At 34.4% G+C, this 25434-nt stretch overlaps 2 protein-coding genes across 5 annotated transcripts; both read right to left on the bottom strand.

The window, feature by feature from the left end:
- Positions 1-3254: 3254 nt before the first annotated feature.
- Positions 3255-15655, bottom strand: LOC129449369 (receptor-type tyrosine-protein phosphatase eta). Of its 3 annotated transcripts, none has more exons than XM_055212074.2 (10): positions 15094-15655; positions 14934-15009; positions 11636-12295; positions 9102-9350; positions 8596-8838; positions 8114-8449; positions 5345-5596; positions 4955-5227; positions 4710-4807; positions 3255-4062 (listed from the first exon to the last, which is right to left on the bottom strand). In XM_055212074.2, exons 2-10 carry the CDS (start codon positions 14962-14964, stop codon positions 3994-3996), a joined length of 2211 nt encoding a protein of 736 aa, XP_055068049.2. In that variant the 5' UTR covers positions 14965-15009; positions 15094-15655; the 3' UTR covers positions 3255-3993. The 3 variants fall into 3 exon arrangements, 1 of the variants encoding a protein (XP_055068049.2); XR_012360055.1 differs by having other exon boundaries at positions 4023-4062; positions 4955-5037; positions 5118-5227; positions 14934-15655; XR_012360056.1 differs by lacking the exon at positions 3255-4062 and having other exon boundaries at positions 4771-4807; positions 4955-5032; positions 5118-5227; positions 14934-15655.
- A 1338-nt stretch (positions 15656-16993) lies between these two features.
- On the bottom strand, positions 16994-24631 carry LOC129449447 (cellular tumor antigen p53). Of its 2 annotated transcripts, none has more exons than XM_073859329.1 (11): positions 24474-24631; positions 23587-23704; positions 23370-23430; positions 22924-23133; positions 21631-21817; positions 19894-20010; positions 19494-19599; positions 19258-19382; positions 17642-17721; positions 17440-17543; positions 16994-17304 (listed from the first exon to the last, which is right to left on the bottom strand). In XM_073859329.1, exons 2-11 carry the CDS (start codon positions 23652-23654, stop codon positions 17226-17228), a joined length of 1137 nt encoding a protein of 378 aa, XP_073715430.1. In that variant the 5' UTR covers positions 23655-23704; positions 24474-24631; the 3' UTR covers positions 16994-17225. The 2 variants fall into 2 exon arrangements, with proteins under 2 accessions (XP_073715430.1, XP_073715431.1); XM_073859330.1 differs by having other exon boundaries at positions 23587-23687; positions 24474-24629.
- Between the last annotated feature and the right edge of the window lie 803 nt (positions 24632-25434).

The raw sequence follows: 25434 nt of genomic DNA, 5'->3' as shown, positions 1-25434 counted from the left end.
ATTGGCGATATGGGGTGAACTGGATGACGCCAAAATCACATGACATTGACTAGCCTACTGGGAGACTATGCACTGGACCTATCCAAGCGGACTAATCTTTCATCCATTTTCAGTTTAAAAAAATATTTCGGATAATTATGATTCACGATTTATTATAATTACGTTTGCAGCCTTTTAATAGCCTGTAGTCCATGCTTATACAGTCAATTGTTATATATTCCCATTTAATACATATTTGACAAATTATTCGGTGTATTAGGAAATGTGCAGTTCTATGCAACATCAGGCAGAATGCAAGACAAAGTCGTTTCATGCTTAAGATTTTATTTGATGATATGAAGAGTTTCGTTGCAAAACGAGATAACTCCGTTTTTAACATTTTTGTCAAAACATGTTTATTATTATGTTATCATGTTATTATTTTGTTTTATGGTGCTACTTAGCTGTATTTTTTAAGTTATGACGGTTTAAATCAAAACAAACCAACTGCAGTTGAATTGATATTAATTGGAATGCACAACCAAAAAACGAGATTTCAGAAAAATTAAAAAACGGAGTTATCTCGTTTTGCAACGAAACTCTTCATATTTAATTTAATGTTCTACTTTATTTGACTATTTCATGTAAATAATGGAATAAAAATGTCTAATCTAAAAAGTGTCTTACAACAGTGTAAAATGTGACTCTTATTGGATATTGTAGAACATTTGACTAAAATAAAAGTTCTTTGTCAGGCTTAATCAACAGATTATAAATAAGAAATCTTTAGGCCTAATTAAAAACCTTTTACTTAAAATGTTCATTAATGAACCCACAATGGCATCACTTCGAAGAACCGCCACTTAAAAGCTTTTTTTAGGTGTAAAAGAAAGCTTTGTCCACCGTGTCACAAACTTAATAGTTTAATATTTAAAAAAAAAAAAAATTTGCTAATAGATTTATCGAAAAATTTGAATCCGCGAATGTAAAATTGGTTAGTCTGTTTTTTTTTTATCATTTGTCTCAAACAATTTTGCAAATAATTATTTAAGACAATTTCAATTAATAAATCTAGGGTACTTGTTTTGACATCTCGTAGCTTAATCGTTATATTCTCTCAGAAAACAGCTGATACTGGGGCTTTTAAAAAGCTTCTCACAGGCCTATACCATTTAGGTATGTGTATATTTGGTACCAATTTGTACCTTTTGAGGTAGGCCTATACCACTACAGCTTTTGTACTTTTTTTTGTAGAGTCCACATACAGATTTAGTATCAAGTGTATAGGCTACTCTAAAAATGCTGTTGTTGCAGCCCATGGTTGGGTCAAATATAGACATTTGTTAATTTTACCCAGTGGTGGACAGTAACGAAGTAAATGTAATTCGTTACTGTACTTAAGTAGTTTTTTCGCGTATCTGTACTTTACTCAAGTACTTTTATTTTGGGAGACTTTTACTTTTACTTTACTACATTTTAAAGTCAAATATCTTACTTTTTACTCTACTACATTTTAAAAAATCGGTCGTTCCTTTTTATTTATCAGTGGATAAAAAACGTAACTGGGCAAACTAAAGCTGCACAAAAAAAAACTAAGATGCACACGTGATGCGTCAAACCACCAATCAGGGTACAGCATGCGCTTGAACTTGTTTCACGTAAGCTACGCGAGTCACGCGAGTGCAGCAGCCAGCCAATGCATCGTTTGGAGAATGAAACTGCATTCAAAAACAACGGAGGAGATAACTGACCCGTCACAACAACAATGGCCTTATTTACGCGAGTTTTTTTAAGTCCTTGAATAAAAGAACGAGTCCGTGTCTTCTCTGCCTGCCTTGAAACTGTGCTATTTCGTTTTAAAAGAATACTCTTTCAAATCTAAGGAAACGCGTAGAGGTAAGCCATTTTTATTCTGGTTATAATTTTAAATGAGCAATCTTAACAGTAGCTTGCAGAAAACTGTTAATTGTGTTGCTAAAATATATACAACGTTATCATGAATGAACTTTAAGCTATGCAGGCTGAAACTATTTTTAGCCGTATAGTTAGCTGTTTCACTTAAGTTCATTGTATTTGAAGCTCAGTACTCTGTTATTTTGAAATGACAATTAATCACTATCAACACTGTTGTAAAATATAAATGACATTTTGACTAGCCATGCAGTGTATGATGCTTAAACAGGCAGGTGGATTGAGTGCTCCCTATTAACTGAGATTGTTATTAATATTTTCAAAAGTTTTGCTTCCAAAATATATAAATACATTTAATTATGTATTACAATATACATATGACATGCTAAAGCACATGAAACGTTTCTGAAATTATATTCTGTAAGGCTTGTTTTATTTGTCAAAGAAAGGGAGACTGATTTCTAGATAACGTTATGTATTTAATGTTTTGAAAACTATTGTGAACCTGTGCTTAAGTCAAGTTTTTATTACACTTAAACTGATAAATTATTTAACAAATAAATCTTGAAATGAGACTTACTGCTCTCAAATCCTGTTATTTCATTTGATGCAAAAGGACATTTTTTGTTTTTAAGGTTTTAGGCTTATGATAATTTTAATAGACATCAGTGTCTGATTTATTCATGTCCTTTTATTAATTGATTGGTTAGCCAAGAGAGTTATTTCACATAATTTGAGTTTTGTGACAAAAATGATACGGCCATAATAAATCACAGTACTTTTGTACTTAAGTACATTTTGAGGCAGATACTTTTGTACTTTTACTCAAGTAAAAATTTTAAGCAAGTACTTCTACTTTTACTTGAGTAATATTTTACCCTGGGTATCTTTACTTTTACTCAAGTACACGATTTGTGTAATTCGTCCACCACTGATTTTACCTAACCGTGGGTTTAAACGAGCTAGCATTTGAGAATGCATATTAAAGCCTATTTTTTCTTAATTCTTTACGTCTCAAGTCTTGCTTACAGACAGTGACGTTTCAAATTATCACAGATGTTTTGCTCGATTTAAGTGCTGGCCTAATAAATAAAGAATAAGAAGATAATAAAGTGCAGCAAACCAGTAGGTTGATTAGCACCTCCTAGTGGCTATCTCTGTAATTGCACCCCAAAAAAATGCAAAATTAGTTTTTCACTTTCTATTACATTTAGCAGATGCTTTGGAAACATATTTTTAATCCCTGGGAATAAAACACTGACTTAATACTCATTCAGTATTTCAAAAACATATTCATCTACATATTGTAATGTTTCCCAAAAGTATAAAAATAACTCAAGTTGACTACTTTTGATTAAGCTTTATTTATAATGCTCAATAATCCTCAAAAATCAATAATCACATGTAATGCATATACACTAACAGAAAATAAACAGGAATTTTTACACAAAGACTAAACCGAAAACCAGAACCAGTACTAATGCAAAGAAGTAAAATAAATGTAGCAAAACAAAATACTACATGCATATATTGGTATTATCATTCTGTAACCAAATTTTTGCATAACTATTAAGAAATAATATTTTCTCGTATCAGACATAAAGTTTAAGGGCCACAACCTGAAGAGCATTCAGCCACACCACCACCCTAGCATTTTAAACTCAAGTTTAATTACTATAGCACTTTTCATAATTGTGCATTATTGTTAAAAAAACTTAAAGAAATACTTAAAAAAAAAACATTATAGATAAATGTATAACCCTGATACAGTGACAGTTGTGTAGAAGAAAAAAACAAACATTTAGGAATTTCTGCAGTATATGCATAAACCTTTTAGGAGTGAAAACTATAAAGATAGTTTAATATCGTTATATGGTTAATAAAAAATACATGTGTATCTCTTTATACTGATGGTCTGTGACTTCTGCTTTCCTGTTGATTGTATGAAGTCTCGGTATGATCGGGTCACTGATTTTGAGAAGAAAGTAAACAAATTCAAAAGTAAAATAAGAATTAAAAAATTGTAATAGTGTTTAAAAATATTGTATTATAAGTCAGGTTGTTTTTATAAACCAAGCTTTTGCTGTGGGGATTTCGACATTATCAGTTGCTGTTTATCATTTTGAGTTTCCAGTAGACACTACTAAGATTGCTTTTGAAATGGTTTATCAGCTGAAAGACAGAACAGATTAAATTATTTGATTTCAGTTGCAGAAGACACCAAGCTGACTATAACATGACCATACTTCTTTTTAAATAAAAATCCAATGTAATATAAACATATTTAAAGGTGCAGTGTGTAATTTTTAGAAGGATTGTTTGACAGAAATGCAAAATCATATACTAAACTATATTATCAGTGGTGTAAAGACCTTTCATAATGAACCGTTATGTGTTTATTACCTTAGAACGAGACCTTTTTATCTACATACATGAGGGTCCCCTTACACGGAAGGTGCCATTTTGTACTGCCATTTTTCTACAGAAGCCCTTAACAGACTTTTTTTACTAAGTTGTCTCCGACGATGATATGTTTGTCCGGTGTTGGCTACCGTAGCTTCTCTATGTGTTTCAAAAGCGAGGGCTGAGCCGTGGAGTAAGCCGCTGGTTGCAATTCGCAACCTCACCAATAGATGCCACTAAAATTCACACACTGCACCTTTAAAATGTCTAAAAATGAATATAACTCAAATTTTGTGAGGTTTATCGTTCTATTACTTTCATTTTCTCCTTTAGTATGTTACAAATGAACAAATACATGTGCATGCATGCTGTAAATGTAAAGTTGCTTCGTGAAGTTTCCTGTAATCATTCCTCACCTTATCCAGTGTTTGATTCCGTGTTGGAAAGTTGTTACAGTGAAGTGGCACACTACTGGAACACATCATCATAAAGCTCACTATCTTCTTATCAGGCTCTAAAAAAATATGGAATATGGACATCACATAATATGGAAATAAACGGCAGGCAAATATATACGGTAAACATAAAAAGTGCTGCAGTCATGAAGAATCTCAATCACAAATTTGTATGTCATAGTTAAAACAAGCGGCAAGAATTGTACCTGTCTGGTTACTAACACAGGACGGATAACTCTTCAGATCGCCAGCGACAACACTGACATTGAAGTTGTAGTTTACTCCTGAACTTAAATTTGTAAAAGTGACATGATTCTGCTTTACATTTATTGAATCTCTGTGATTCCAGTAAGGAGACTCAAATGTCACCTCATATGTGATGTCTGAGAATCCCATTGACTCTATTGGAACTTCCCAGGTTACAGTTATGGCACTTTTGTTATGAACAATGGTAGTTGCCGGTCCAGGAGAAGTAGGCTCTGTTAGCAGAATAGGAGTTTGTGCAATGTTATATAGCTGGTATATAAAAGTCTAATGAACAGTAAAGAGTACCTGAAGCAGTATTGTGCAGCACTGATAATATCATAGTTACTTACTTGTGAACACTGATTGATTAACAGGATCGCTTCTCAAATCAGGTTTCTCAGAAAGAGTGACGACGGTGATGGTGTAGTATACTGCTGCTCTCAGCTCCGTGAAATTATAATTCGTGCTATTAGTGATATAAGACTTGTTGTAATTGCCACCTATAATGCTTACATTGAAATCTTTATAACCTCCATCTAACGTCCAGTGGGCGTTTATGTAGTGGCTAAACGGAATCAAAGAAAGCTCAACACTGTTTGGACCTATGTGGACAGAATTAAAAGAGGGTAAACAATATGTAAATTTAAAAAACTTAATTTATTACAGTGATGCAATCCCTGAGAAGTTCATTTTACCATTATTACTTAACCTCTTTTGTTCTATACCTTTAGTAGTCATAAATATGTGTTTGTTGCATCATGTGAACCATGTGCATCAAGTGTTTTGTCAAAATAAGTGCCTGCTGCACACGCGTCAAAATCATTTATGATAAAGAGACGCTCATGTTCACAAAATACTCGCAAGACACTCCCTTAACAGTAAACTCTGCTTACGCATGAGATTATGTGATTATCTGGCAAACGCGAGCATCTCTTTTATCATAAACCCTTTAGACGCGTCTGCAGCAGGCACTTATTTTGACAAGACACGTAGGATCTCTCGACGCGCAGAACACATATTTTGAAATTACGAACCACACACATGATGGGCTACATTCATGTTGTGAAGAACTTCGCATCGAGCGCTCTCGAAAAAAGAAGTCACCGGCTGCCACTGATTCTATGAGCTTCGTTCATTTTCGAAACGCAAATGTTGATGTATGTTTGGTCAAATCTGAGAGCTTTCTGGCAACGCAACACACAACTTTCAAGGCCTAAGTAGGGAGTAAAGACATTGTTAAAATGGTTCAGGTCACTACAGTGGTTCAATCTTTATTTCATGAAGCGACATTTATTAGGAAAACTTATAATAATAAGTTAAACAATATCTTGTTTTTTGCACCCTCAGATTCCTGATTTTCGAATAGTTGCATCTCAGCCAAATATTGTTTTAACAAACCATAAATCAATGAAAAGCTTATTTATTCAGCTTTCACGTGATGTATAAATCTCAATTTCAAAAATGGCTGATACCTGACACCGGTGTTTACGCACTCCTCCACTTTGTTTTTACCGTCGCAAGCGGAAATGCCTATAAAGAAAGGCGATGCACATATTTTGACCTGATGGGAGGGGTTCTAGTGGACCAATCACAACGCACAGGCTACGCACAGCCTACAGCATAGATCCTACGCGGGACCATAAATTGCACTCCCAATCTGGGCCTTAAAGGGATAGTTTGGCCATAAATGAAAATTACCCCATGATTTACTCACCCTGAAGCCACCCGAGTTACGCATGTCCATCCTTTTTCATACAAACACATATTCTGATATTTTAAAAAATTTCTTAGCTGGTGTGTCTGCTCCTTCAAGTCCAAAGAATGTGCATCCATTCTTTGCAAAAGTAATCCACATGGCTTTGGGGGATAAATAAAGGCCTTTTAAGGGTAACTGATGTGATTTTGTAAGAGAAATAGACTCCTCCGCATTTATGAGAGAGTATCAGCGCACTGTACGCACTTTTCGTAGTGAAGCATGACGAATGCGGAGCGTTGTTTTGCTCCTTGCTCTGTGCCTGCGCATATGAAAAGTGCGTACACTACGCTGATACTCTCTCCTGTATGTGGAGGAATCTAAGATGGTGGCGTTTATTGGAAGCTATTTTTTTGTTAAGTTTTAAATATGGATATTTCTCTTACAAAATTGCATAGATTACCCTTAAAAGGCCTTTATTTATTCCGCAGAGCCATGTGGGTAACTCTCTCGAAGGATGAATGCACATTTTTTGGACACAAAGAGCAGACCACATATTAATTTATTATAAAGACTGGAAGAGCTAGGACATTTTCAAAAACAGTGTTGGGGGTAACGCATTACAAGTAACATGCATTACGTAATAATATTACTTTTCTGAAGTAACGAGTAAAGTAGCATATTACTTAATAAATGTACACATTAATATTTGAGTTACTTTTTTAAAAAAGTAATGCAAGTTACTTTTCAGTTTAATTAATTCGATTTAAAAAAATGTACTAAATTAAACTGAACGTAGTCACGTAAAATTACGCACTCTATGCATGCGCCTGAGCGGGAACAGTTCGAGTGAAAAACAAAAATGGCAGGCCAGAGCTTGATATTTTTGAGATGGAAATATGCAATTTCTAAATGCAGAACTTCTTAGTCATGAAAAACACCTGCAAGGCCTGAAAGAGATCAAGCCTCAGCCAAGTTAGCAAAAGTAACGCAAAAGTAACTTTAAAGTAATGTAAGTATTACTTTCCATGAAAAGTAACTAAGTAACGCATTTAGTTACTTTATTGGGGAGTTACTAGTAATGCATTACTTTTAAAAGTAACATTTTCCCAAAAATATCTGAATATGTGTTCGTATGAAAAAGGCTGGACATATGTAACTCGGGTGGCTTCAGAGATTAAATCATGGGGTAATTTTTATTTTTGGCTGAACTATCTCTTTAAATATTGAGTAGGGTTGGTCTCTATGGGGGGTTTTGAAAGCTCTCAGGTTTCATCAAAAATAAGCAAAGATCTTACGAGTATAGAACGACATCAACTAACCCTTTAATATTACAACGGAAATCTACTAAAATGCTCAACACAAAGTTCTTATTTAACACATCAAAACCAGCAAGTGTATTTAAAGGGCTTAAGAAAATACTCACGTGTGTATGCTTCAATTTGAGTCATTTCTCCTGCTATTTTGTTGCTGTCTGTCAGGGCTGCCGCACACAGAAAGTATTTCTTGCCAGGTGTTTTATCAGTAAATTCTTTGTGCTTCTCTGCTGTGATACTGCAGTTTGCACACTCACTGCAGCTTGCACACTCACTGCAATTAATGCATCCAACACAATGAATGCATTCACTGCAATTAATGCATCCACTGTCTTCATTAAGACAAACAAGATAACCTGAACACTCTCCATCAGGTTTTGTCCAAGAAGCGTTTATGACTTTAAAATCTGTATCTTCTGATGTTAGATTCAGGACACGTGAAGGCTCTGAAAAACATACCAGTAAAAGTTGTTAGCCTGTTAAAAGCACACAACAGTTCAGTCACACACAGATGTGTGTGATTGTGACATATTCAGATTAAAAGCACTCATTTTTTTAAAGTAACTTTAATTTGGTAATCGTCCACACTTACTGGTGTAAGCTGCAGTGCTGTTTGGCTCACTTTCAGTATCATTTACCACAGCAGTAACTGTAAAATTATACTTTTTCCCTGGTTGGAGATTCTCAATCTTAGATTTTTGTGCATTCTCTTGTTTCGAGGTTTCATCTGACACCCTTATTAGGAAGAAAGTACAGTTGCCAGTATGACTCCAGCTCAGTTCAATGACTCGAGTCGTCACCTTCGTCACTGTCAGGTTATAAACACTAAATGGGGCTGAAAGAAAAATTTTGCTCATAAGAATCGATAAATTCAAAATGATTGTATTCATAAAGATCATCAACTGTATGCATTATTACATTTGGATAAATGTAAATCATGTGTAAATAAATGCAGATATCATCTTAAGATACATACTAACATACGTATAGGTTAATCTTTAAATCCATTATCTTTCTTATCAATAAATGATTGTTGTGCTTTAAAATAATGCATCATCATGTAATGCAATAAAAGGCACCAAGTCCAGGTGTACTTACGGGTATAGAAAGAGATATTCTGAGGATTGAGATCCCTGTCACATTTGACGGGGAACACCTGGACATTGTATTGAGTTCCTGCTGTGAGCCCCCCTAATTCTGTAACCAAGCCTGTCACATTAAAAGTCTGGTTTGTGCCTTCTGTGACTTCCACTCTGTAGTGACTAATGTTCCCAGGTCCTTCACTCCAGGATAGGTTGGCCTTTTTGTCAGTCACATTGGACACATGTATTTCTCCAAAAAAACGCTCTACAGACATATATAGGTGAAATAAAATAAATGTATAAATAATCATGCTGTTAACATTTTGATTGCTACAGACTGACGATTACGTAGGAGGATAAGGGACAAGCAAAAAAACCATCTCGAGTTGAAGTCATTATAGTGCAAGGTTTAACAAGAACTTTGTCTGGAATAAAAGTAAAAACAATTACAAGAATTAAATCGTACTGGTTTGGGTAAAAGAGTCAAAATATTTGAATAAACTAATAGCAATATGAGATTAAGTCGTAATATGTTCATGTACAGTCGAGTAGACTTTATACCAAATTATGCATAATAATAAAACCTATGTACAGGCAAGATGAAGCAGATGCGCTTAGAATATAAATGGAATGAGCAAAGTTTATGTCTCGAGATGTTAGACATATTCCTCATTTGCAGATGCTTGTAAAAGGTCATGAAAATAATATAAAAAAATTACTTTTTAACTCTCATTCTGGCATAATAATCAATACTTTGCTGCTGTAACACGGATGCAGCAGGCGCAATGATATTACACAGCACCTGAAAAGTGTCTCTAGCTATTGAAAGAAACTAAGGGGACTATTTTAGGGCACTGCGTAATATCACTATGCCTGCGGCAGCCATGTTACATCAGCAAAGTCTTGATTATTACGCCAGAATGAGAGTATAGTTCCTAGCATATCTGCCTAGAAAATCCCAACTTTTAATTTTCCATCGGTCTTAGTACACAATGTAACTACAGAAGAGTCAAGTTTCAAATAGGAAAAATATTGAAACTCTTTGGTTATTTTTTAGCGCTATGCTAATGGTCTAATCAGATTCAATGGATTATGTTAAACTATGGTAAAAGTGGTACCGCCAGACCCCGAGATCGGCTGAATGGATTCCAAAACAGTAAGAATCAAATGATTAACTCTAGGGGAGCTGAAATTTTTGCATATTTTTAAAAACAGTGGCGTGTCCCTTTAAAACAGAATGGATACTCACATGTGACTTTAAGTACACTTTAAAGGGATAGTTCAGCCAAAAATGAACATTTTGTCATCGTTTACTTACCCTCAAGTTGTTACAAACCTGTATAAATGTTTTTGTTCTGATGAACACGAAGGAAGATATTTTGAGAAATGTTTGTAACCAAACCGTTTGTGAGCCCCTTTCACTAGTACTCTTTATTCCTACAATGGAAGTGTATGGGGATCACAAACGATTTGGTTACAAAAATTCATTTATACAGGTTTGTAACAACTTGAGGGCAAGTAAACGATGACAAAACCTTCATCCTTGGCTGAACTATAGAGTCAACTAGAGTTGATAAATGATGACAGAATTTTTATTTTTGGGTGAACTATCCCTTTAAAAAAACAGAAAAAAAAGAGTATAGTGCTGTGCAAATTTTATCAAATTGGTTATGCAAAACAATTGAACCTACTATTTTAAGTTTTTGAATAGATTATAATTGACATAACTTCTAAACAAGTTGAAATGGTTTAAGTTCAAGTAAAGCCAAAATTTATGTTGATATTAATTTTTTTTACAATGTACTTTAAGCAGTAATATTTCTAATAAAGAGCTTCATCCAACAGAGATTTCATATACATCCTTGTTTGTCATTGACCCATAAATAAATCAAAATCTTAAACTGGCATTTCACATGTAATGGCAAAGTTTCAAATAATGACGTTACTTTAACTGTCAAAAAAAATGGTCCCTAGCTGTCACTGGTTACCAGTACCCTTAAAAAATACACCTTTGCACCTAAAGAGTTCATATTCATACATCAGAGGTTATAATTCAATTAAGCGATGGCAGTAAAAGTGTAACGTATAGAAGAGGGTGCTAATTTAAGTCAATGTCAGCCGAATACCAAAAGGGAAAAACCCTAGGGAAAAAAACTCCCAGCTTTTTTTAGTCAGGACGGAAAAGTCCTAGGAGGGAAAAACCCTTGAGAGAGAGCCAGACAAAGCAGGTTCTATAGAGGGTATATACGATTTTAGACAATTTTATGGGAATAGAAATATATATACGGGTACTGGGTATTGGTTTTAAGACAACTTTTAGGAATGGTTTTGATCCACTTCAAATGTTGACTAGTGTATATATATATATATATATATATATATATATATATATATATATATATTTTTTACCTCAAAGGTACATATTGATACCAAATGTATACATATCTGTACCTAAATGGTACATATAAGGACCTTATTAAATTATACTGTCCTACTTCGGGACCATTTTTGGACCATTCTTCCGGACAGTATTGTAAAACAAACTCTTACCATCATAGCAGATGAAGGGAAGACGTTCGTAGCATTGTTTTTCTTTCCACATGCCATTTCTGAGCAGGGCCACACAAGCATCCTCAATATACTCTGGAGCTTTGGTATTACATGTTCCTTGTGTGCTATTAGATGTGATATTGACAGGGGATGGGCTAGTGTATAAAGCATGAGGAGTTGTAGTCATAGTAGTCACTGTAGTCCCAGTTACATTTCTAAGGTCACTATATGTCATATTTAAGCAGGAAAGCATTTCTGTCAGTAGGGAGCACCGATCTACTGTGTTGTTCATTTGTGGTGCCGTGGTTGAGTGCATTGGGGTACTCGCTGAAACGGTCGTTGGGGTACTTGCCGAAACGTTCGCTGGGGTACTTGTTGGAGTTAAAGAACATGTTTCTTCTTTTGGCACAGGATGGCCAGGATACCAGTTCTGAAATGCAACTGGATCCCCATTGGACCAGCTGGACCATGGTGAGGTGCCATTGAGGCTCCTGCGAAGTCCAACCCAGTAGTCTGAAGTGAGATTATGCACAACGCCGCGGACGTTCCAACTAGCAATGGTGGTCAGCTCTTTGTAACAGACCTGACAGTGCTGCCTGGCTTCATCCCACGTTAAGTTATCGAAATGCTGAAAATGCTGCTCCTCTGCCCATACTGAGCCTGATGTGATCAATTTATAAGAGACAAATTATTATTTTGTATGCATTTAACAAATGAAACGGTATTAAGTGGAGCGCATCTGCAGGGCACATTTAAAAATGTCCATGCATGTTACTGTACAACAGATGCAAATTATCTGAAAAATTGTTCATCGTTCAGGTTGGTTTATGCAAAAATGAGGTGTGCAAGTTCTTCCTGGAAGTTTTTTGAGGCTGTAAATGCAAACCAAATGGCTGCAGAATCAACAGCTACAAACAGCTGTAATTAAATACATGGGTGATTCTCACGAAACCATTGAAACACCACGACACTAATGATTTTAGATATAAAATGTGTGATATAGTTATATTAAAAAGCTTTCGAATTAACACAATACTGTGTTCTACCTTGCACAATGTGTTATTTCAATACTTTGTCAATTTTATCTAATTTTCTGCTGAAATTCTCATTACCGCAATGCGTCCGGCTGTTTGAACATGCGTTAGGTTGTACTTTAAACAAATTAACACAAAAATATTTAGAAAAAAAATAAATGGATGTTTTGCTAGACTACTTTAGATGACAGAAAAATAATTTACTGAATATTCATGTATAATAATAATGAAGAAAAATTAGGAAAATGATGTGTCCATGCCTGATGTTCTCATCCTCCGCAACACTTTTTGAGAACAGTTTAAGCACACATAAATTTTTTTAATAAAGTTTGATTTTTTTGAGTGACCAAGCACATGGACCAGTTACTTCAAGATGGCTACCAGGTAAGATCGTCTCTTTATATCTTTCCAGTTATTATTCTCTTGTCAGAATGCTTACATGACATTTTGATTATCATTACCGAAACAAGTAGTTTTCTATATTTCGAAAATTGTTTGATTAACTTTTTTTATGAAAATGTTCTTTATTAAAGTCTAATTATATGCACTGAATAAAAATTAGCCAAGCCTACATGGCTTCTTTATTTTTAGGAAAACATACTGGGGTACCTCATCCTCCGCAACACCATTCTCATATACCGCAACCATTTAATAGCAGTTGCGGTAAAGAGAACTTCTGTTTTGGAAATGAGGACATAGCCTCTCGGGTATGCTTTTTCGGACAGGTGTGCTGTCATGAGGTTTCACTACCCTCAAAGCTGTGCCACACCATCCAAGGAAATGGACAAGAGGCAGAGGTGAGCAGCCACAGCGTCCTTGATGGGGGGAATGCACAGGTAGCCTACCTAAGAAAAAAATCACAGACCCGCCGCCACAAGTGGATGCCCTGGGGGGAGGGGTTGCTCACGCTTTGGTGACTTTCCTCCGAGCGGCAATGCTGTCAGAGACATCTCATCTCGCTCTCTCGTGTGCATTAATCGAAACAGATACAGAATGGTAAAAGGACGGAAGACCAAATCATATCCAGCAAGGAAATATTTTTCATCTCATTTACACAAATGTTTTGTGATATCCAGCTGACATTAGCTGGCCATTTCTCAACCCGATGGCTGCAGCCTTCAGAGCTCGCATTTGTAGGCAGCATATGTCATTAAGACCATCTTATTTCAGTATGTTAAACAACCACTTCTCATCGAGGAGCATAAATGGGGATTTAAATATGACACAAAGGGATATTAATATAAGCCTTCCTATCCTGTATTTTTTTCAAAGACTACACAATAAAACAGTTTTGAACTTGAACGCGTTATGCTGAAAATATTATCATTTTTTTCTACTTTAAAATTTGTCTTTAACAAAATCTCAAGCTAGTATACGTATTCTCATTACCGAAATAATTAACCCCATTTCCGAAACATATGTATCATTATCACAACAGATGATTATTAAATGTTAATTTAATTAATAGATTAATTTTGATTGAGTCTCCAGTGCTTCTATCAACCTAGAAAATGTCAAAAAGATCAACCAAGTAACTTAGTTTTGGTAAACCATTCTCTGCAAGCACATGAGAAAATAGGTAGTTGAAATGTGGCTCTCTTTATGATGTCATAAGGAGCTCTTATTATAATAATACCACCCCTTAATCTGCACTATCCAACCACAGCACTGCCATTTAGTGCAGAGAAAAAGAGAGAAAATAATTCACAGCACAATTGAGTTTCAATTGCAACAAACCACCATCATTGTAATCAGTGTTTAAATTTCATCAGCTCATTTGCATTTTAAAGGACACACACAAAATGGCACATTTTAACATGCTATAATAAATTATCTGTGGGGTATTTTAAGCTAAAACTTCACATATGTGCTCTGGGGACACCAAAGATTTATTTGACATCTTAAAAAGTCTTGTGCCATAGCCCCTTTAAAAATGTGAAAATGTATTAGTTTTTCTAAGTGTTGATGTTTTCTGACAGTTGCGGTAATGAGATTTTTTAGGACTCATTTTTGAAATTATGTTACAAAAAGTGTAAAATGATAAGTAAAAGTTTTAAATTAATGTTCCAATATACTCCAGACTTTGTTTCTAATGTCTGGTGGGGAAAAATTCATGCTTGACATTTTTAAAACCCAAGTTTTCATGAGAATCACCCACATAAACCTTCTACTTTTTAAAACATCTTTTTGATTTGTAAAATACTCAGATATTTCAAATTGTACTGTGAATAAAGGTAAGGACGTTTGACAGTTAACAAACTCACCCAAGAGAAGTGGCAGCCACAGTATACGCATCTTGATTTCATCAACGTCAGGTCAGGACAGGAAATTCTTACCTTGCTTATAAATGATGAAAAACTATTTTAAATCTTCAGAAAAAAAAAAAATTTTATTAATCTGGAAGGAATGAAACAGTCACCATACCTGGGAAGGTTTGCTTGTCCACTGATCTTCGTGATTTTGCACTGCGCTGTCTAATAACCACCTATACACCTAACATTTGCATAGAAGACCCCAAAAATTTCCATCGAGACAGGACATGCAAATAACTGTACTAAAAACAAAGTTTATTCGGTTATTTATTTAAAATGACTGATAATATACCTCTTAAAACAAATTTTGTTGTTTTAACACATCTCTGTGTTATTATTGGAACAACAGACTACACTTTGTGCCATTTAACAGATCTTGTGTTGTCTCTTTTTTTATTTATTTAAACACAAAATTAACACGAAATGACACAAAATGTGTTAAATAGGATAATGCAAAACAATGTGTAAAAATTAACACATCCTTTTTTTGGAGTGTGTGACATTGTCTGTAAAATCCAGGCTAAAGTCCATCTAAAGCCCTTTTCACACCGACATTACATAAAATACGCGGAAATAGCATCAGGGATTTGTCTGTGATTGTAAGATTTTTGGTTCCATCACACTGCCAATTACTTGCCAGAATCTGTGTGTATCACAAAGATACCGTAAAGATCCCGTAAAGACACGTGATGCGTTTAAAAATAATACTATATTGCAGTTTTAATTTATTATAAATTAATGTAAACTGCTATAAAAATATATATATATTTTCACCTCCAGACACTTCCGCAAAAAACGTGTCTTCTTTAAAACAAGACCAAAATTAGGCTTCTAGACCAAAAAAAAAAAAATGCCAGAGTTATATTAATTTGAAGGTGTACATCACCTTTTCACCACCCCTCCAATCAAAAAGAGCTGCACCAAAGGCTTAAAGTCCTGAACTTAGTAGTTTTTTTCTCCGCAGCATCTGAAATTTGCTCAGTATCCGCTATTTCTCTCTCCAGAAACAACTCGCGTGCATTTTTGTATATGATAATGCATTACAATATTAAGTTACTCCCCAGTTACTTAGTTACTTATCATGAAAAGTTATGCTTCCGTTACTTTTGCTTTACTTTTACCTTGCACGTGTTTTCTGTGACTAAGAAGTTCTGCATTTAGAAATTGCATATTTCCATCACAAAAATATCAAGCTCTGGCCTGCCATCTCTGTTTCGGACTCAAAACTGTTCCTGCCAGGCGCGCACAGATATAGTGCATAAATCAGAAGTATGTCTACCAATTTTACGGGCATTTTCTGGGACCACTATTTGAATGAGGTTTAACTATGAGATATGGATAATTAAAATCTGATTTCAGGGCTTCATATCAATCTGACATGACCTGTCAACATTAAAGATATCAAGGTTATATTCTTACAAAATGTGCTTTAAATTATGTAGGATGATTTATGTAAACTGTAAAAAAATAACTTATAAAAACTAGTTAAAGTCAATTAACTTAATTTAAGTTAAAGTAGCATAAAATATATGTTGATTTGACAAAAATTTTGAATTCTTTTACAGTGTAGAAAAGGGATCATAAAACATAATTTTAGCTGAGTTTTACAGACAGGGTAATTTCTAATTCAGTGAATATCATACAGAACTGATGGGTTATGGTATAACACAACGCAACAGTTTTTAGAGTGTTTCGACCCTAATGATGGGCAAATAATGAGGAAACCCCAATGAGGAAAACTAAGCTTCTATCTTCACATTGTTTTGTTATTCTTTTTTTATGTATCTTTCTAGCTTGAATTTTTTTTAACCTGATACTTTTAAATTACAAAGTAAAAAATAAAACACTTTCAAATAAAGTTTAACTTATATTTTTTTACAATCATCCTGTCTGACATTACTGTAAGTAAACAAAACTTTGCATGTGTGAATCATATGCAAAAAAATGGTGATAATGGAATGTAGGTGTGTGTGAGAACATAATTAGAGGAAAATGATGAGTTCAGAAAGAAGTTAGAAACAAAACATATTTTATTTCAAAAGACAATTATAAGAAAACAATGGGCTGAAACCCAATTCAATACATCATTTTGGTACAAAATGCTGACGCTCAATACAAAAAACCTCGGGGTAAACACCTAAACGCAGAAAAAGTGTTGTGTGTGCACAGAAATACAACATTAGCATAAATGCCAAACATAAAAAAGTATCACATGATAAAATCAGAATAGTAAAAAAGAGGGTTTCATTCCGTATCACTTTTGACAAGCAGTTTCTTTCCAGTTTTCGGTTGAACGCAGGCCTGATCGAGCTTTTTTTGGGACCTACAAGTCAAGGGGAAAAAATACTTTCATTTGACATGCAAAAACATTTTTATCAGGTTGTCACAACAAGGAACAAAAACAGTTCAATCAATGAAACCTTTGTGGATTTAGAGACACAATGGCTTCCCGTCATACCGTTTCATTTTGTATTTCTGCTGTTCGGTTTCTGGCATCAGGTCCATCAATTCCAAACTATTGTTTATAGTCTTTAACATCTCGAAGCGTTGCTTGCCACGTACCTAAAACACATTAATGATTTAGTTTGGTATAAAGATATTTGAAATATATAACTGCATTTTGCTTTATAAAACAACAAGTGATTTATTCAGTTACTCACGTGCAAAATATATAAATCATCATCACTGCTGCAGTCAGACTTGATCTTCTTGGATGCAGAATGAGGTGTTGGAAGAGACTCTTTAAATTGATTGGTGAAAAAAGTTTCAGTATAAATAATAAAAAATATTAATAACAACAACAAAGTTTAATGTTATTTAAAAGCAAATTGTCTTTAAAAGTATCCCGACTATGAAGACTTATATGCTTTAATACTTTGTATATTTTCTTTCATTGACTAAAATTCATTGATAGAAACTTAAAAAAAAAAAAACTACTAATTTTCACCTATGAGGCCACCATTATGTTTGACGTTCTGAAATTGATACCGTGTATTTGTTGTGAAAAATTACTACAATTTACTATTTATTTAGTAAATACTATGACATCTTTTCATGTGATAAATTTTAATTTCCCACATATTCTTATCTCTCAGATCGCCTTTATTTTGATCTTCTTTCATTAGTATGTTTCCTGTATTAATTTTCATTAACGTTTCTCTTTGTGAAAGGGCTGAACAGAAGACCTGATGCTGTACTTTTTATTTAATGCGGCCAAAATAACGCCACCTTCGGTCTGTGTGCATTTATAAATCTTATCCTCTGTTTCACATAATTTCATAACCTACTTATTTTAGCTTACCTCGCTGTAGCGTTAATAGAACGGGTTTTAGTGCAACTATTTGTTGTATAGTGATGAAAACAAAATGTCAGCCTCCGAATAAAAAAAGATCTGTTACCGTTTTTATTTTCACATTCATATTGTCAATCCCAGTGTAAATCTATCAAACCAAACATGTGTTTAACACCAGTGTAACTTTTTCATGAATAAAAAACAGGGCTTTTTTAGTGAATTGTCACTAAAAGCAAATTCTTAACATTCAGAAAATGTTGATAGATGTTGATTTCAGACCCTGTCACCACATCTGGGATGCATAAAAAGCTTAAAGTTTAAATAGGTATAGTTTATAGTTTAAAACCCTTTAATTGAAAACTCCCATTTTAAGGGGCCTCTTCATATATCATATTGATGTTATATAATGTCTATATAGTTCATTGTATAGTTTTAAAAACTAAAAAACTGAATTTGTGCAGTACCATACACATAAAAGCCTCATATCTACATTTACAGTTCATGATTTAGCAAAACATTTTATATAAAAAAGCAATTAATCTTAAGGGAAAATATTATAAAAAGTGCATTAATAAGTAGGGCTGCATAACGATTAATCGCAACCGTTTGCAGAATAAAAGTTTTTGTTTGCATCATATATGTGTGTGTACTGTGCACAACAAAATCTGCAAAAATAAATACACACACGTGCATGCATAATTAAAAAAATATATATATATATATATTGAATATTCATATTTATATATAATATAAAATATATATATATATATATATATATATATATATATATGTGTGCAAATACTTGTTAAACGTATACATGCAAGTATTTGTATTTATATTCAGAATTATTATGCATAGTACACACACATATATGATGCCAACAAAAACTCTTTCTAATTTAAATCATTATGCAGCCCTATAAATATGTTTGGAAAAAAATTTACTTCAAGTTTATTGTCAGTCCACTAATTTAAATTCACTTACTTCTCTTTGTCCCTGTAACTTTGTTTCCAGTAATACTTTTAATATTCTCCTCTTCGGTTTTGCGATCACGCCCTGGGCAGGCACATATGCGAACTTCAACACACTGGCGACCAAGAACCTGCCCCCTATTAACAAAGAACACAAAAAAACATTAAGCCTGGTCACCGGCACCAGCAATACTACAACACCACAAAGTGAGAAAAAGAGAAAGAAAGAAAAGAAAGAGGTGGACTCACTCGCATGTTTCCAGGGTCATAATAGTTAAAATGGGACGCCGGAACATCCCGCCTTGGCAGCTGCTGTTGCACATAAAATTCAGCAGCATGGTAGTTGCAGTTGAGCCTAGCTAAAGAGACAAAACCCAAAGACATACAGCCAAATGAAAGTACAGACATTTACTTACTATTTTCTTTACCTGAATGCAGGATCTCACACACCATCAGACTCAAATGATCACAAAAATATAACCGTTAATCAGGCCTGCAAAAGCTTTGGTGTTGGTTTTCTCGTAATCTCAAAATAAAATAAATTAAAACTTAAGGAGACAAACAAAAAAAATTCTATGTATTAATAATACATGAACAAAGAGGGGGGAATAATATTACAAAAAACACATTTAACAGGTGTGATCACAGCCTAGCTGCGGAGCTTCGTACGGCAGTGTCACACTGTGCCTTTTGGTATAAAAATCCTCATGGTATTGGGCTCTTGGGTTTCCCTCCACACGGATAAGATGCTTGCGTTGAGAAATATCTGATGAAAGAGAGAGAGCTTATCGATACAGACATGGTAATGTGAATACATTTATAATGCCTTTTCTGATGAGATGACCCAAACCAGCTTGGATCTAAACAGAAAACTGGGATGCAAAATTGGTACTCGGTCTGAAAGCTTTATTTGTAAACTGCAACAAAAAAGCATGACAAAAACGTTCCTGTGGGTTTATAAGGAAATTAAGATGTTTACAAATATTTTTTAAGAATTTAAATAAAGATACGATGTAATGTATTCATCACTGGTGATTTATGGTGATTTTATTTCCTTTACACCATTGCCTACAATGACGCTGATGCGGGGTTCCCCTGTTTCAAGATGGCGGCTCTATTTGACGCATTCAAATGAACTGCCGTAGCCAAGGCGACATCTAGTGTACATATCTATGACCAGTCATTAGGGACCTTTAATTTTATTGAGATATATGGGTCAGTGACAAAAACAATTTGGCAAGATGAGAAATCTTTTTTTTTAAACTTGTTTTAAAAGCATGCATGAGGTTGAATTTCAATGCACACTGTATTTATGTTAACTTTATGCAATTAAAAATTACATTTGCACCATTTTTATGAAATTTAAAACTGAATGGACCTGAAAATGTCAAATGGTGTAACCGCCAATTGTGCCAATAAATTAGAAATATTAAATATTTTATCCACCTTGGTGGCATGTAAGCGTAATTAAAAAAAACAAAAACATTTTAAAATATCATTTTATTTGTTATTTCTAAATGTACATTTTAATGTGTCTTTGTAATATTTGTCCTGAAATATGCTGAAAACAGCTCTGTTTTCTAAATAATCTTTGATAAATGATGTAAAAATGTATGTAAATAAATTACACTAAACTAGATGATTTATTCCATATTTTTTATGAATATATTTATATTTTAAATAAAAGAAAATACTAGTTACACCAATTGACACAGACTGGTTACACCACGTTGATATTTTTGCAATTATCCCCCAAATATATTTTCAACATGAAATAAAACTAGAAACCACACTTAGTCCTCAAAAAAAGAATGTATGCAAGTAATCTGCAAATTTATTTTGAAATTTTAACCCTTTTACATTTAATTTATCCATACGAACACAAAATAATTAACGTCACGTCATTGACCCATTTACACCATGGATGGTTAGGATAGTAGTAAAATATTTGGCCCCTATTGTTTTAACAATAAATACATTTTTCATATATTTCGTAAAAAATTTACAAAATATCTTCATGGAACATAATCTTTACTTAACATCCTAATAATTTTTGGTTTTAAAAAGCTAATTTGATCCACTGTATTGTTGGCTGTTGCTACAAATATACCCGTGCGAGTTATGACTGGTTTTGCGGTCCCACAACTTTGAGCCCTAGTGCCATTACACCACATTTACGAAAGACTACAATTACAATAGTGTTTGTCAAATGTAATAAAAGCATGGGATAAAAGAAAGACATTTTTAAATTAAATGTACTGGGTTCAGTACAACTTCAATTGCAAAATTTAAGACCACATAAAATAAACAAGACCCTTCAGTAAAATAAAACAAGGCAATGTACTTGGTATTGAAAGGCAAACAGTAAAAATGAGCACACACAAACCTTCGGTGTTCTCTGCAACATTCTGGTGGTGTGGACATCTGATAACAACTTCGGAAACATGCTCCGATTTTTTATAGACTGCTGTGGCTCTTAGCACGGCACCCTGAGGTGGCTCTTTGCCAACCAGCACATCCACGGGGCAAGTTTTCGCGAGCTGACAGAACAGCTTATTTAGCTTCGGAGAATACTGTGAGGAAGACAGACAGACAGGGTTAAAACAAAACACAAATTTATCAAATCTAACAAGTCATTGTTATTAATTAATGAGCAAAAAGAATTTAAAAAACCTTACTGGACTAACAAAACTAAACGGTTTTCTCATTTCAGTTTCCTCTGCTAAGCAGTACTCACATGTTTTTCCCCATTGTTCCCTTCACCTTCTTTAGCACCAAATTTTTGTCAGACAGACAACTACTAAGCTTTCGTCAATATACCACCAAAAGGTCCCTGGTTTTGTGGGTTGGGGTATCTTAACCCCTTCCTTGCCAATACGCATGATCGCAGCCTTAGGACATGCCCAGTCATGTTACGTTCCTATTATCATCCTCAGTCCTTATTGGTTGCAAAAGTGCTGACTTGAGATATTCGCTCTGATTTCAAGTAAAACAAGAGGTTCTGGTAAAGAATGAGGACAATCCCGACCTCAATTCAAGTCCCATCTACAGTAATTACGAAATGTAGGGAACCATTTAACCCCGCGTGGAACTAATATTCAACAACAAAGCATGGTAAGAAAATACAAGATTCTTATAGATAATTTCATCGGACGCACGTGCTGTGACATGATTACGCGTCTAGTCGATGCTTTACATCTGAATTTTGTTTGTTTAATGGTCTGACTAGTTGCTAACCTGAACTCTTGAACAAATCCCTCGTCAAAAATATATCTTTATGTTATAGTACCACATGGATGAATTTCAAAATGTCTACGAACAAGAACAACCCATTTTTTGCAATGATACTGTGATCTAGGGATGCTCAGTTATATGCAAAATCATAATGACGATTATTTTGGTAAAAATCATAATCACAGTTATTTAACACAATCACTATGTGACTTTGAAAATAAGCATTTATTTAAGCTTTTTATTAAGTAAGTGTTGCAACAGGCTACACGTATCAAAGCAGTAGTGCCTTCAAAGTGCCTTACGATACGTTTTACCTCGATTATCTTGTTGTTGTAATAGTTTGAATCAAAATTGAAAACGATTAATTGTACAGCCCTACTGTGATCTACATTCACACTAGATCTGTGTATTCAATAAGAGTAAACATTGTTTGCTCTTCACTCACAGTAGACGTGGCAGACTTTGCAATGCTGGACTGATTGAAGCGTAACTTGAAGTCATATTCTCCGGGATAGTCGGTTGTTGAGGGCACTACAGTGGAAGGAGGTGCTTGGTTGTCCACTACTGGCGCCACAGAAGCAGGCACTTCGGCCGTATCATCAGTCTCCTTGAGTACCAGATCAAAGGTGTCTGCCAAAGAGCCATTGGGCAATGCCTACAGTAATGCAGAGGGTTACAATTCAGGTGCAGTTGACATGTTTTCTTTTCTTTAGCTCGGTTACACTTGTTATTGATTTCATAATGATGTCAACATTTGACATGGGTGTACTCAGTCAATATTAACGTTATTAACTTCACTGAATGTTGTTTACATTATGTAGGATGATTTTATGTGACAGTAAATCACAAACGAATGACTTCAGTTGCATTTTCACAAGCAGTGTCACTTACAGCATTAAGCCAAGCATCGCTGTTTGTACGAGGCAGCTCCATGAGCAGTGTGCTTAATCCTCTAAGGAACAAAAAGAGAGATTATAAAAACCTGTTGTATGAAAATGTATTTCTGAGAAACATAATGATCTAAAGGAGATTATCCCAGCATGCTCTTAACAAAATAATTTGTAATTGACACTTTACTACTTATGGTGTTAAAACAGCTTGGACGTACATGTCACCCCAAAACTGCTCAAACTTGTCATCGCTCATGGGTAACTCGGCTGGCACTCTGTCACTCATGGCTCTGGTTCCTTGCAGCCTCTTGAGGGACCACTAGGTGGCAATAGAGAAAAGAAAACTAATGGTTTACACTGCAAATACCATTATAAAAATCTACTGTTTACCATTAAAACCATTACATACTGAATTACTGAATTAATTCTTATTTCAGTTAGATCTGATGGTGTTCTGTTGGTTCCCATCTACAAGATAACATCCCATCCATAGAACACAACACATTACCAGCTGATACCACAGAGATAGTTTCCATTTAAACCAGTACAATTCCCATAATGATATAACAAAATACAACAAAATTATGCGATGGTTTATAAAGTTAGATCTTTGAAACATAAAGTGACAATAAAAGAATCACTTTTCCAATTTTAAAATCTGAACTATTACACGTCATAAGTTTTGTTTTTGGGAGGTGTATCGGATGTCATACCCCACTGCATCTTCGCAGTCACTGAGAACCAAAACAAAGGAAGTTGGTAGGCCACACGTGTGATGATCAGATCTCGTTTAAAAACTAATGATACACTAAAATTATCATTTATGTTGCGTTAGAAAACACGAAACAAATAAATCAGAGTTCTGACTTTACAGATAAACTATATCATGGCGGCGCAGCAGGCCTTAATCTAATCAATAGGAAACACCATTAACACAAAACAACGCGATAAAACCACACAAGATAACCAGTAAAAAACGAAGTAAAGCGCATGTTGATATCAATCATGTTGTTTGTTTAGCTTGATAATTTTTTTCTTTTTTTTTTTACATCTATAACATTCATTGAAAGACGACTCAAACTTCAATCTGCCCCCGTATCAATACCTTGCCTCTTCGTAAAGTTGCTTTTAAAAATCTCCAAAAGCCTCCAGAGTAATCCAAGTGATCTTGCAGGAAAAACAATCTACACGTGCTATTTTGCACAAACAGTTTCGCCTTTCACGCAGTTACTTCCTGTATTCACGAGAGTTTAAAAAAAGGCGTGTTTGACGACTTTATGAGGTGCTGCGCTGACTGGTCGCCGTGTTACATCATAGTACCGTAACAGTAAAGGCAAGCAGTGGTTTCGAATCGTTCTCGCGGTACTATGATGTCATATGTCGACCAGTCTGCGCAGCGTTGCATAAAGTCTGATGCGCGTAAGGAATGGCGCGATCACGTGACGTGACAAACCGAAGGCGCATCTTTTGAATTCACAATCAAAAACAAATGTCAGAGTCTGAGTTTCATCGTAGATTATTTTGGGCAAACAGTGAATGTTTTGTGTCGCTGCAAGCGTTTCAGAAGATGCTTTAGTCACACATTTATCTTGCAAGTCAGCACCGTCGTATATATAATGTAAAAATATATTTATAAATATAATATGATATTTTTCTTTTTTGACCACTAAATATCTGCAATGAATTCACCTTTACAATGCTTAATAGAGATTTAACTCCACCAAACTGTTTTTAGCCTTTAGTTGCTGTTTGGTTTTATTTTTCAAGAATTTTAATATTCCAATCTAAAAAAGAAACGTTGACATTTGTTATATAATATAAGACCCAATAAAAGATTCTTCTAATGCTGTATTTGTTCTGAAATGTGATCCAATGATCTTTCAATTATTTAATGTAATTCACATCTAAAGAGATATGTTAAATACTTTGACTAAAAAAGATAAGTTGTGCAAAAGAATAAAATGTTCGGAAACATAAAAAGTGTACATATTACATAAGTGTACATATTATGCACATTTTTACAAGATGTATTATAAGTCTCAGATGTGCTTAAAATGTGTCTGTGG

The sequence above is a fragment of the Misgurnus anguillicaudatus genome, chromosome 21, assembly GCF_027580225.2.
Source record: "Misgurnus anguillicaudatus chromosome 21, ASM2758022v2, whole genome shotgun sequence".
Taxonomy (NCBI): domain Eukaryota; kingdom Metazoa; phylum Chordata; class Actinopteri; order Cypriniformes; family Cobitidae; genus Misgurnus; species Misgurnus anguillicaudatus.
This window is presented reverse-complemented; position numbering and strand designations above follow the sequence as displayed.

Coding starts and splice junctions, on each gene's coding strand:
- LOC129449369 (XM_055212074.2), bottom strand. CDS start 14,964: ATGCGTATACTGTGGCTGCCACTTCTCTTGG. Junction 12,296..14,933: donor GTGGCTGCCACTTCTCTTGG/GTGAGTTTGTTA, acceptor TGATCACATCAG/GCTCAGTATGGGCAGAGGAG. Junction 9,351..11,635: donor TCCCTTCATCTGCTATGATG/GTAAGAGTTTGT, acceptor ATATGTCTGTAG/AGCGTTTTTTTGGAGAAATA.
- LOC129449447 (XM_073859329.1), bottom strand. CDS start 23,654: ATGAGTGACAGAGTGCCAGCCGAGTTACCCATGAGCGATGACAAGTTT. Junction 19,383..19,493: donor ATGACCCTGGAAACATGCGA/GTGAGTCCACCT, acceptor CTTTGTTAATAG/GGGGCAGGTTCTTGGTCGCC. Junction 17,305..17,439: donor CAGAAATACAAAATGAAACG/GTATGACGGGAA, acceptor CTTGACTTGTAG/GTCCCAAAAAAAGCTCGATC.